The 12,169-nt window shown below is 39.4% G+C and overlaps 1 protein-coding gene across 3 annotated transcripts in view; it reads right to left on the reverse strand.

Annotated features, from left to right (window-relative positions):
• Positions 1-12,169, reverse strand: part of LOC108697397 (exocyst complex component 6) — a 159,117-nt gene that overhangs the window by 32,408 nt on the left and 114,540 nt on the right. For all 3 annotated transcript variants that reach the window (XM_041570914.1, XM_041570912.1, XM_041570915.1), the window contains one exon: positions 8,679-8,752. In XM_041570914.1, coding sequence (XP_041426848.1) covers positions 8,679-8,752 — 74 coding nt within the window. The remainder of the gene's footprint in view (positions 1-8,678; positions 8,753-12,169) is intronic.

Here is a 12,169-nt window from a genome sequence, read left to right on the forward strand (position 1 = left end):
ATGATTAAGCCACCCATGTGGAAACCTAAAAATGTACAGTATATCTGATCAGTTGTCCCCCAAGTCAACAATTTGATGATACAGAACACAGGCATGCTCACCAGAGCCAGACAAGAGAGAACTGGGGCCTTCTGCTTGCCCACCAACAACCCCATTGTAACAAACCTACTCTCCACCATGCTACTCCCTTCCTCCCATGTTCAACAATTCTGATAAAGCTCTCACAGGGTCAGAGATTACAGGGCTGGAACTAGAGGTTGGCAGGAGAGGCACCTACATTGGGCACAACAGTAGGGAGGCGCAGGGCAAGTACCGCTTCTGTCTTACGTACCGCTCGTCCAGCACTGGGTGAGAGAAAAGGTGTCTGGTGCCCTTCAACACAATTATTAAACACTATAGTGATAAGCGGGGTCCCCATCACTACCCTGTGCTCGTCAGTTGCCCCTTCCACTCATCACAGCTTGTTGAGGGCGGGGCATGCAATCCAGGACAGTTCCACCTAGGGCACCCATCATAGTTGGGCCATCGCTGACAGGGCTGGTCCTATCAAATGTGGGGCCCAATTGGGACCATGTTGGCGGGGCCCCTAGACAAAGTGTTGCTGGCTACTGATACACCAAGTATTTAGGAAAATAAGGGCATACAGGCACAAAATAGAAAGAAAAGGGGAAGACAAGGTAAGAGAGTGAGAGGGATGAAATAGGGGCACATAATAGGGGCACACAGGGTAAGAGAGAGAGGGAGGAAATAGGAGAGTGGACTGGGCCAATTAGTTTGGGGCAGGCTTGGCTGATTCAGCTTGGGAGCAGGCTTGGTTGGATTGGGGGCAGGCAGGGCCTATCAAGGTTGGAGGAAAGCTGGGCCTATGAGAGTTGGGGGCACGCTAGACCTATGGAGTTGGGGCATAGGCTGGCTTATCAGAGTTGGGGGGTGGGCTGGACCTATGGATTTGGGGATGGGCTGGACTCTCAAAGTTGGGGGCAGGCCAGGCAGTATCATGTGCTGAGGGAAATATTATCTGTGGTGCGGGGCCCCCAGAGGTGCAGGGCCCTATTGGGCCCAATTGGTCCAATAGGCCTAAGGCCGGCCCTGATCGATGAGAGAAGAGCCATAGAATCATGTTTTTAAGGTAGTGCACCCAACCTACAGTTGCCTCCTAGACACATGACTCTTCCTAACTATAGTTTCAGCACTGATGCTCGCTGCAAAACAGAGTACTTCACTGGTCGGGATTTAACAGCCTCCATAGTCAATATCTGAATAAGTATTCATCAGATATCAATTGAAGAGCCAATTATTTTGGCCCTATACACAGGGTCAAGAAAGTACAAAAGAACTGTCCTTTTAGCATTATAAATGACACCCAAAATGATTTCCTTGAACTGATCCCATCGCTCTGGGCACTTCCCATTCCCATCAATGGATGTTCAAACCGATGGGGCCAGTTTTACAACCCTTGTTAGTTACACCCCATAAATCAGTTATTTCTGATTTTCACTGATGCAGAAAGTGCGCACCGAACAGTATGTCTTAAACTTAAGGCAATGCTTGTTCTTTTATTGCCACTTTCTAAACTTATAGGGTGTTAGACCCTGAACTTTAATGCAACTGCTCAGAGGGGTTGATTAAATTCTGACGAATTTACGGTCCATCATTAAACACTTTCCTGACAGTCGGCAAAGTGTTCATAACTGATAAAAAAAAAAACCCTTAAACTGCTGGGATTGTTTCAGAAATCCCTAGTCTGAATTTGAAATTAAATCTTTGAAATGAAATTATTTTTTAAACAATGGCATGCATTTTTTGATGCCCCCTTTATGAATGTCTTTGGTCAATCTGGCAAATACACAAGACTATGGGGGTTATTTATCAAAGTCCGATTTTATCTCAGTATTTTCTGCTGCAAACTCTGATCAAATCCGCTTGGATTATTACGCTTATTTATTATTACATTTTCCCGAAAATTTGCTTTGCGAGATAAAATCAAAGCGAGTTTTTGGATTTCCAGGATTTTTCACCCGAAAACTCACATGAAACATGCAGATTTTCACATGAAAATGCAGATTTCTTATGTTTTTTGCCCAAAAACTTCGGAGTATTGCACAAACCCAGCGCATATCAAAAAATCAATGGGACTTCTCCCATTGACTTATATGCAGCCTCGACAGGTCTGAGATGCCAAATTTTCAAATTCTGACTTTTCCATCCTTGGGGTTTAATAAATTCCGAAACAATTTTGTGATTTTTGCATTCGGAGTTTAGTAAATAACCCCCTATGAGTGATGATTTCATCTTTCCAGAATATCGGATGAAGACGAATGACAAGTTAGCAATACAGGTATGGGACCTGTTATCCAGCATGCTCGGGACCTGAGGTTTTCCGGATAACGGATCTTTCCGTAATTTGGGTCTTCATGCCTTAAGTCTACTAGAAATTCATTTAAACATTAAATAAACCCAATAGACTGGTTTTGCTTCCAATAAGGATTAATTATATCTTAGTTGGGATCAAGTACAAGCTACTGTTTTATTATTACAGAGAAAAAGGAAATCATTTTTAAAAATGAGGATTATTTGGATAAAATGGAGTCTATGGGAGACAGCCATTCTGTAATTCGGAGCTTTCTGGATATTGGGTTTCCGGATAAGGGATCCTTTACCTGTACATCGTTTGTAAGCCAGAACCATATTCATTAAATGGTGCTGGACTATATAAACATCCTTATCAACTAATGATCAGCCAACAATGTCCAGGAAAAGCAGTTGTTTAAACTGTGTATGGTAGAGGCATTTGCCCATTTGGTTTCCTTATACATTTCATACGATATCTTAAAAGAAATTATCACATCAAAAAAGCAGCCGTCAAGAACATGCACAAGCACAGCTTCTGCCCTGGGGCAACAACACTATTTATTTTTTAAAGAGGTTTGATGTTGCCGCATATGCAGCCTCACGCTTTTCTGTGGGGTTTTCATGAACACACTCGCAATCACCGCAATGGCACTCCATACACCTCAATGTACAAATGTGTAGAAATGCGTGACAACGAAAAAAGCCTCAGGTCTCCTACACAAATAAATATGAATATTCCCCCAAGACAGAAACTGTGTTTTTGTAACTGTCTCAGGTTGGCTTGATCAGTTGTAATAATTTCAAAATAGACTTAAAATATTAGTAGAGGGGATAATGGCATAGTGATTGACACGGCTTCTAAACTATTGGCTCCTGGCTTGATTCTTGTGAGGCTACTGAGAAAGGCAGCCAGATCGCATTGCCTTGCGGTGTCTAAACACCAGATTAAATCACTGATCCTTCCCTTAATGAAAACATCTTTATATATAAAACACTAAACACAAGGAATCATACTCTTATCGCAGGTGAAATGTACATTTTGGGCCAGATTTATCAAAGGTTGAATTTCGAATTTTCGAATTAAAAAAACGTTGGATTTAGAAGTATTTTTTGGGTACTTCGACCATCGAATAGGCCAAATTCGACTTAGATTCGAATTGAAAATACTTTGAATATTCGACCATTCGAAAATCGAAGTACTGTCTCTTTAAAAAAAAACTTCGACTTCGACACTTCGCCACTTTAAACCTGCCGAATTGCTATGTTAGCCTATGGGGAACTCCTAGAACCTAGAGCCAAAATTTGGCTGAGTTTTAAAAAGTCAAAGTTTTTTCTTTGAAAATTGTTCGTTCAAACGATTGCTACGATCGATCGAAAACGGCCAAAAATTTCAAAAAGAAAAGTTCGACTATCGAATTTGGCCAATTCGACCCTTGATAAATCTGCTCCTCAATGAAATGCATTTTATAAAAATATGTTAATTTTAAAATAATATAGTAAAAAATGAATTAAATTTTAGTTCATGGAGCATGACATGGGGACACTTTCTTACTGTGTGTAGTAATTTGTAATAGTAATTAGTTTTTCAAGGGGAGGTATTTTTTAGGAACCATTTGACTAAAAAAAAATTTAGGTACAGATATGGGACCTGTTATCCACAATGATTGGGACCTGGGGCTTTCCGGATAATGGATCTTTCCATAATTTGTATATTCGTAAGTCTACTAGAAAATCATGCAAAGATTAAATAAATCCAATAGGCTGGTTTTTCTTCCAGTAAGGATTAATTATATCTTAGTTTGGATCTGTTTTATTACTACAGAGAAAACGGAGATAATTTTAAAAAATTTGGATTATTTGGATAAATTGGGGTCTATGGGAGACGGCCTTTCCGTAATTCAAAGCTTTCTGGATAACGGGTTTCCAGATAATGGATCCTATTTCGGTATATTATATCATGAGGTCAGTTTATTCTTTCTATATGTATCAGGGATGCACTGAATATATAATATCTGGAAATGAGATAAGTAAATAAATCTGATGACAAAATAATGTCAAGTTTTAAAGCCACATGAATTTAAAGGGGCTATTCACCTTTAAATTAACTTTCATTGTAATGAAGAGAGTGAGATTCTGAGACAATTTTCAACTGGTTTCCATTTTTTATTATTTGTGGTCTTTTGAGTTATTGCACTATTCATTCATCAGCTCTCCAACTTGCAATTTCAGCAATCTGGTCGCTAGGCTCCAAATTATCCAAGAAACCTTACACTGATACTGGAAATGAATAGTAGAGGCCTGAATAGAAAGATGAGTAATACAAAGTACCAATAACAATACATTTGTAGCCTTACAGAGCATTTGTTTTTAGATGGGTTCAGTGACCCCCATTTGAAAGCTGGAAAAAGTCAGAAGAAGAAGGCAAATAATTCAAAAACTATATAAAAAAAAAATGAAGACTAATTAAAAAGTTGCTTAGAATTGGCTATTCTAGAACATAAAAATGAACATAAAGGGGAACCACCCCTTTAAGGAGTTGATTTATTAAAATTCGAGATCACATTTTTCTTTTTTCAAAACAAAAACTTTCGTACCATGTTAGCCAGTGTCACTTCTACAATATTTTTGTATTTGTTTGTTTTTTATTTGTTATACGTTTTTCAAGAAGATTGAAATTCAAATGTTTTTGAATTCAACCATTCCAAACTTGCATTTTTATGATTTCTAAAAATCTTGAACATATGATTGAAAACATTCATCAGCTAAAACCTTGCAAGCTTCTATAGAAACCCATGTTAGTTGCGTTTTCAGCATCCAAGCTATTTTGAAATTTAGGACTAATTTCTAGGCGATCATGGGTTTTTTCACAAATAAATGAGATCTACTTTTTTGGGATTCAAGTTCTTAAATATTCGAGTTTGGTGAATACGAATCCTGCAAAAAGTGCTGGGATTGGTCTGAATTCCAAACCAAATTGTAACCCAGAACTCACTCTTCTGCCTATAGTAGCCGCCTTTGGCTTTTGGAGGAGCCCTTCACTACTCTAGACTACTACATGCCGCCAGGTCTTAGTGTGAAAGGACCAAGGAGAGAGTTCTGGGCGAGCAAGGAAACTGGAACGTGTACTATTACAAAGGGAAACAAGAAGCTTAGTTGATGGCCAGGCCAGGTCGGTACCAGTCAGGCAATGTAGTACAAGATCAGGAACAGAAACATAGTTAATGGTCACAGGCCGGAGTCAAAAACAGGAACACGGTACACAATCAGAATCTGAAGAGTGGTCAAGCTGGGCTAGGGTCAGGCAGCAAGCAAGAGAAGGCCAGGGACAGGCAGGGTCAAGAATAGGTTTAAACAGACTTGGAAACACATCCAGGAACTATAGAAAATAGATCTAAGTTGGGCAGCGTGTCCTCTAAATATTTGAAGATCTAAGTTGGGCAGCATGTCCTCTAAATATTTGAATTTTGCACCAATACTGTGCACCAAATAAAGCCGAAGATACCCGAGCGCTGCGCGAACCTGGAAGCGGCAACATCAGGAGCGGCGCATGGAGGAAGAAGACAGCGAGCGTCCCCGCTGCCCCACTAGATCACCAGGTATTCTCAGACAGACACAAAGATCCAATCCTACGAATCCTCGATTCGTACGATTTTCGGAGTGTCCCAACATTTGCCGTGCCATGCCAATCGGTCATTCAGTCAGACAGGTTAGAAAATTTCTGTCGGCTGCCGATAATATCTCTGCGTGTATTGCCGATCTGACGATTTTCAGTGGGAGACTGTCACCAGCTTTGTCGGACATAAACTTTCGTATGATTGCCCCATCGTCTGATCTGTTCTTTTACTACTTTATTTGATCTGAAATGTTAGTGGCAGGTTGGGAGATGACACAGAATGATCGTTCGTCCGAAATAGCAGGTAAATCTGCACGTCTATGGCCAGCTTTAGTTTGTTGCAATCTGAGCCAAATTTATGCTTATCTCTTAATTAGATTCCAAATTACCCTATAAATGTCTATTGAGTTTTTAGGAGATAAAACACAAGTTATGTTTTTCTGGCCCAAAGTATAATCCAATGCTTATTGAAAAGATATACTGTTGAATGACATAAAAGTATTTTGAGTCTTTACAGATTGGGTGTTTACATTTTCTAGTACTGTTAGGTCAATGCAATTGTTGCCTTTATTTTTGACAATTATTTTTAGAGAAGGAAATGTTTTGTAAACTCTAACCCTTCTGCAGGGGTTTCTTCCCAAATAGATTATCCAGTTTCGAACTATTAGACCCTAGGGACAATAAAAATAGGTTCTCTAACCCTGACATTAGACCCAATAGGCCCATGGGATGCTTAACGATGTAACTTAAGTGCTTGCATAGTCAGGTTTTTTAAGGCTTTGGCGTTCAATTCCATTCCGGAAAGCTAAAGACTTTGTGTACTTTAGGGTACACTGAAAGGTAGTGTGTTAAATGTGCTGGCAACGGATCAGATATATTTGTTTTTCAAAATCAAAAAAATTGTGACATTATGACGACTTTGAATACAGGCTGGAAAATGTTTTTTTTACAGAACTGACTTAAAAGCCCTTACTAATAAAATGCTAATAAAATGGCCTAATTCTTCATTTACAAAAATAAACCATAGAAACAACCCAATTAAGCTCATGGATAGGAAATATAGATACTAAAGAACTTATTATGAAACACTGGAAAAACTAACGGTGGAATGTAATAAAAGTCGGTAACGGAAAAACTATTCGCAATGCGAAAAGTTATGCCTTTGCGCAAAGAAATTTAGCTTTGCACGAATTTAATATAGCTTTTGCGACCCGGAACCTGTTAAGCGCTCACTTCCGACGGTGGAAAACCTTTCGCAAATTTTATAGTTTGCGCCAATGCGCAGTAAATGTAATAAAACTTCTTACTGAAAAAGTCGTTTTCTTTGCTCCAAAAGATTACGACAGCTTCAAGCACTTCTCAAGAGTGCGCAATTACAATTCACAATGTAAAAACAGTTTAAGGAACAATATTACATTATGTGGAGATGTGGATTCTTATTCTTATTGGTGTGAACTGTTTTGCCCTTTGCGGCTTTTATTACATTCCCCCGTAAGACTTAAAACTAAGTGCAAATTGTTGGGTTGGACTCAAAATGCCGAAAGAATTGATATATAAAATATCATATATATATTTATGATTCAGAAAGGTACTTGCTCCCATACATGCTACTTTGCCACCTGCAGTAAGCGCCAATACAACCCTTCAAGCTGCTCTGATGAATCACATACAAGAGTTAACAAAACACTTCCTTCATTAAAAACAGTTGTCACAAATAAATCTATATTAGCTTCATTGCAAATGAATCGCAGCAAGTGAACTGGACCAAACGTGGTTATTACAGCCGTGCTTCCAATACAGAACCAGGGGAAACAGACTGCTCAACATACTGAATTTAAGCTTTTATTGGGATGTCACAAGTTGTGGTGGACTTAAAGGGGAAGGAAACCTAGTTGGCGCAAACCCACCACCCTCCCTCCCGTTTGTTGCCCACCCTCCCTCCTCCCCCCTGGCCTACCCGTCCCACTGGGCAAATGCCCCTAACTTGTTACTTACCCTTCTGCGCAGGTCCAGTCCAGGGAGTTCACCGACGACATCTTCTTCAACGCGATCTTCTTCCTGCTTTGAACGGCGCATGCGCAGTAGGATCATTTCGCCGGTACGATCTACTGCGCATGCGCGTGACTTTTGGCGCATGCGCAGTAGATCCGTACCGGCGAAATGATCCTACTGCGCATGTGCCAAAACGCCGTTCACAGCAGGAAGAAGATCGCGTGGAAGAAGATGTCGTCTGTGAACTCCCTGGACTGGACCTGCGCAGAAGGGCAAGTAACAAGTTAGGGGCATTTGCCCAGCGGGACGGGTAGGCCAGGGGGGAGGAAGGAGGGTGGCCAACAAACGGGAGGGGGGGTGGGGAGAGACGCACCGGGAGTTAAGAGACCGAGAAATTAACTGTACCATAGAAACGTTGAGTCTTCCCATTCTGTAAGCAATTACACAATGTGTCACCCACAGTGTCTGAACATGGTGCAAGAAAGATTTACCATAGAGCTTCTCAGACAATTTGGTTGAGTATTTTTTTCAACCTTTATATTTTATGCAAATTAGCCACCTGTGTGCATATGGAAATGCCATAAAACAAAGTTCCAATTACACCGCTAGTTGACTATTAAACAGAAACTGAGGGACACATTCTGCTTGGACCTAAAGAAACAAATGTGCAAAACAGAACAGACGGAACATAAATACTGTAGAACATGAAGGCATGTCTTACTTGTCGGAGGTCAATGAACGCTAACTGCAGAGTATCCTCCTGAAACCCGGGCACAGGATCCGAACTTGCAAACACTAGAAAGGAAAAATCACAGAAATATGATTCATGTGCTGTCACAATGCATTGTGAATATTGTAACGTAATAATAAACATGTTATGGCTTCCAAAAACAGTTGTTACTTTCATGCTGAACATCGAAAATTATGCAAACTGGGCTAAAACTTTAAGTGCAAGTGCATCTGATTGGCATGGAAGTGCAAGTGCAATTACATTAAAGAGGTTGTTCACCTTTAAATTAAAGGGATACTGTCATGGGAAAACATGTTTTTTTCAAAACGCATCAGTTAATAGTGCTGCTCCAGCAGAATTCTGCACTGAAAATCATTTTTCAAAAGAGCAAACAGATTTTGTTATATTCAATTTTGAAATCTGACATAGGGCTATTGTCAGTTTCCCAGCAGCCCCCAGTCATGTGACTTGTGTTCTGATAAACTTCAGTCACTCTTTACTGCTGTACTGCAAGTTGGAGCTGGAGAGAAACTGGTGTGCGGATCTCCTTGACTAGTATATATATATATATATATATATATATATATATATATATATATATATATATATATATAGTTCACCAAAGAGCCAGCACTCACGATAATGAAAATAATGTGCCTGGGTGCAGCATCAATAAATAAACTCTAAATCCAGCGAATAAGATCTGCACTCCCAGGTCTTAAAAATAATAAAAATGTATTGTTCAATCACAGACTGAGACTATATATATATATTTGACATTTTTGGAAAACTTTTGGAAGATCAATATATTTTAAATTAAAGTGGACCTGTCACTTAGACATAAAAAGCTGTATAATAAAAGTCCTTTTCAAATTAAACATGAAATCCAAATAATTTTTTTTTATTACAGCATTCATAGCTGTTGTAAACGCAATTAAAAATCTCAGCTGTCAATCAACTATTGCCTGCCCCTCCTCTATGGGCAACCTATGGGCGGTGCAGGCAATTATTTTCACTTTCCATTCAGCACTTCCTAGATGTCACTGCTCTCCACACATTCCCCTGTTTTCTTCACGGTTTAATTGTGTAACCAGTGCATGGGGTTGGACATCAGGTCCCCCATTCTGGTGCACAAACAAGATTCTAAGATGATGCAAGACTTGTCTTAATAACAGTGTCCACAAAATGGCTCCTGCCTGCTTGCTGTAATTATGAATTCCTAGACCAAAGTAAACAAGAGTCAACTAATTTATATAGTGTAATTAAAGTTCATTTTGCTTGACTAACGTGATAAAATAGGCTTTGAAATAATTTTTTAAGATGACGGGTCCCCTTTAACAAAAAAGCCAGACTTAATGAGTCTATCCTAAAAAAAATACACACGTTCATATAAGATCATGAGCAGCCATATTTAAGACAGGCAATTTTAACTGGGAGAAATGAATTGTTGAAAAATTCTGTTGAAATAAACTCCAGCAGAATCATCTTCCTCATCGTGTCTGAATTGATGCATTAATAAGAATTATTCTGCTTTTACCAATACAGACTCTTTATTAAGGAAGGAATACAATACAACAGCAAATGAATGATATCAGATATCTAAATTGGAAGTAGGCACTTAGAGAAGATCTTCCTAGCAGAATGTCTGAAGACAATATTCAACTCACAACAATTCTTCATACCACAAAACTATTCATCTTTTCACTTAAGTAGCCATTAAGAATGGAGAAAGAATTTACAAAACAGGTGAGCAGAATGGACGCAACATCTCGGCCAATGTCATGTCAACAGCATGATAGATTGGGTGACAAAAGACAGGATGATAGGTCAGGTAGTGAGTATGTTTTGACAATGGTTAGGTTTATATGCTTCTGTAAAGCACGCACTACAGCAGGGATCTCCAACCTTTAGAACCCGTGAGCAACATTCAGAAGTAAAAGGAGTTGGGGGGCAACACTAGCATGAAAAATGTTCTTGGGGTTCCAAAGAAGGGCTGTGATTGGCCATTTAGTAGCACCTATGTGGATTGTCAACCTACATTGAGGCTCTGTTTGGCAGTGCACCTGGGTTTTATACAACCTAATCTTACCTCTAAGCCTGGAATTCAAAACTAAGCACCTGCTTTGAGGCCACTGGGAGCAACATCCAAGAGGTTGGAGAGCAACATGTTGCTCGCGAGCTACTGGTTTGGGATCACTGCACTACAGAGAGACCCAATCTACGAGTCCTGTAGCAAGTGTTGAGTAAACAACTGGTGAAAATGGAGGCTGGGGCAATGGAATCAAGAAAATACATTGCTATCACCAAGCCCTTCGTGAAACCGACCTTTTGACAAGTCATCCCTGTGTGGCTCAAAGGTTCAGTCTAGCCTTCATTATACCCACTCCATGTTCTGGAGACAAGCATAATACAAAGCAACTGAAATGTGACCAAGATAAACAACTTAGAATTCAGTGTCTTCCTCATGCCATTGAGGCTTACTGAGGACTGGTATATCCAGTCATCTTATTTTGTCATTATGTTATAAAAGGCTTTCAGCAAGCAGCAGCAAATATAGGCTCCTTGCCAATAACAGTAGGTCTGAAGCTTCAGTGAATATAGAACTGTTAGAGAGAATGCCCAGACTCTAAGGAGGTTATTTATCAAAGTCCAATTTTATCTCAATATTTTCTGAAAAAAACTCTGACCAAACCAGCACAAGTTTTTTTGCCTTATTTATTAATATGCTTTCCTGAAAATTTTGTTTGCCAGGGAAAAAAAATGAAAAAATAGTGAAAAATACGAATGATACAAATTTTGCTGATTTTCCATCTGATTTTTGGTCAAAAACCCCGAAATCTTTAGGTTATTGCACGAAACCTAGCGCAGATCAAAAAATATTTGGGACTTCTTCCATTGACTTATATGCAACATCGACAGGTCTGAGATGCTGGATTTTCAGATTCTGACTTTTTCCATCCTCGGGGTATAACAAATCCCAAAAATTCACGTTTTTTTCCCACAAAAAATTTTGATTGTATACTAAAAAAACCACAATTTTTTCAGGTTTTTGGCATTCAGAGTTTAGCAAATAACCCCCTAAACTGCTAGATTAACCTGTGTAGAATTTCGACCGATTCCTCTATCTAATGTGTCTCAGGCACTGGCAAGTGTAGGTCACATTTTATCTAATAATATACATAAATAAATAAATCACTAAGTACAGTTTTAAGTATATATTTTGCAGGTTAACATCTTTTGGATCTTTTCTTCTTTTCTTCTTACCGAGAACATCATATCTTGGCTCCAGACACCACCTTGTACTCAATGGCTGGGTTCTTATAGTTAACTTCTTCTCTTGGCTTCAGACACCACCTTATGCTCAACTGTCAGGTTCAGTTGTCCACATCTATAGACAATGAGTCTGGAATCTTTAAGACTTGTGACTTTAAAGGCAGAGACACACGTGAAGATTCTGGGAGATTTAGTCACCCGGCAACAAA

Source organism: Xenopus laevis, chromosome 7S, assembly GCF_017654675.1.
Source record: "Xenopus laevis strain J_2021 chromosome 7S, Xenopus_laevis_v10.1, whole genome shotgun sequence".
Lineage (NCBI taxonomy): Eukaryota > Metazoa > Chordata > Amphibia > Anura > Pipidae > Xenopus > Xenopus laevis.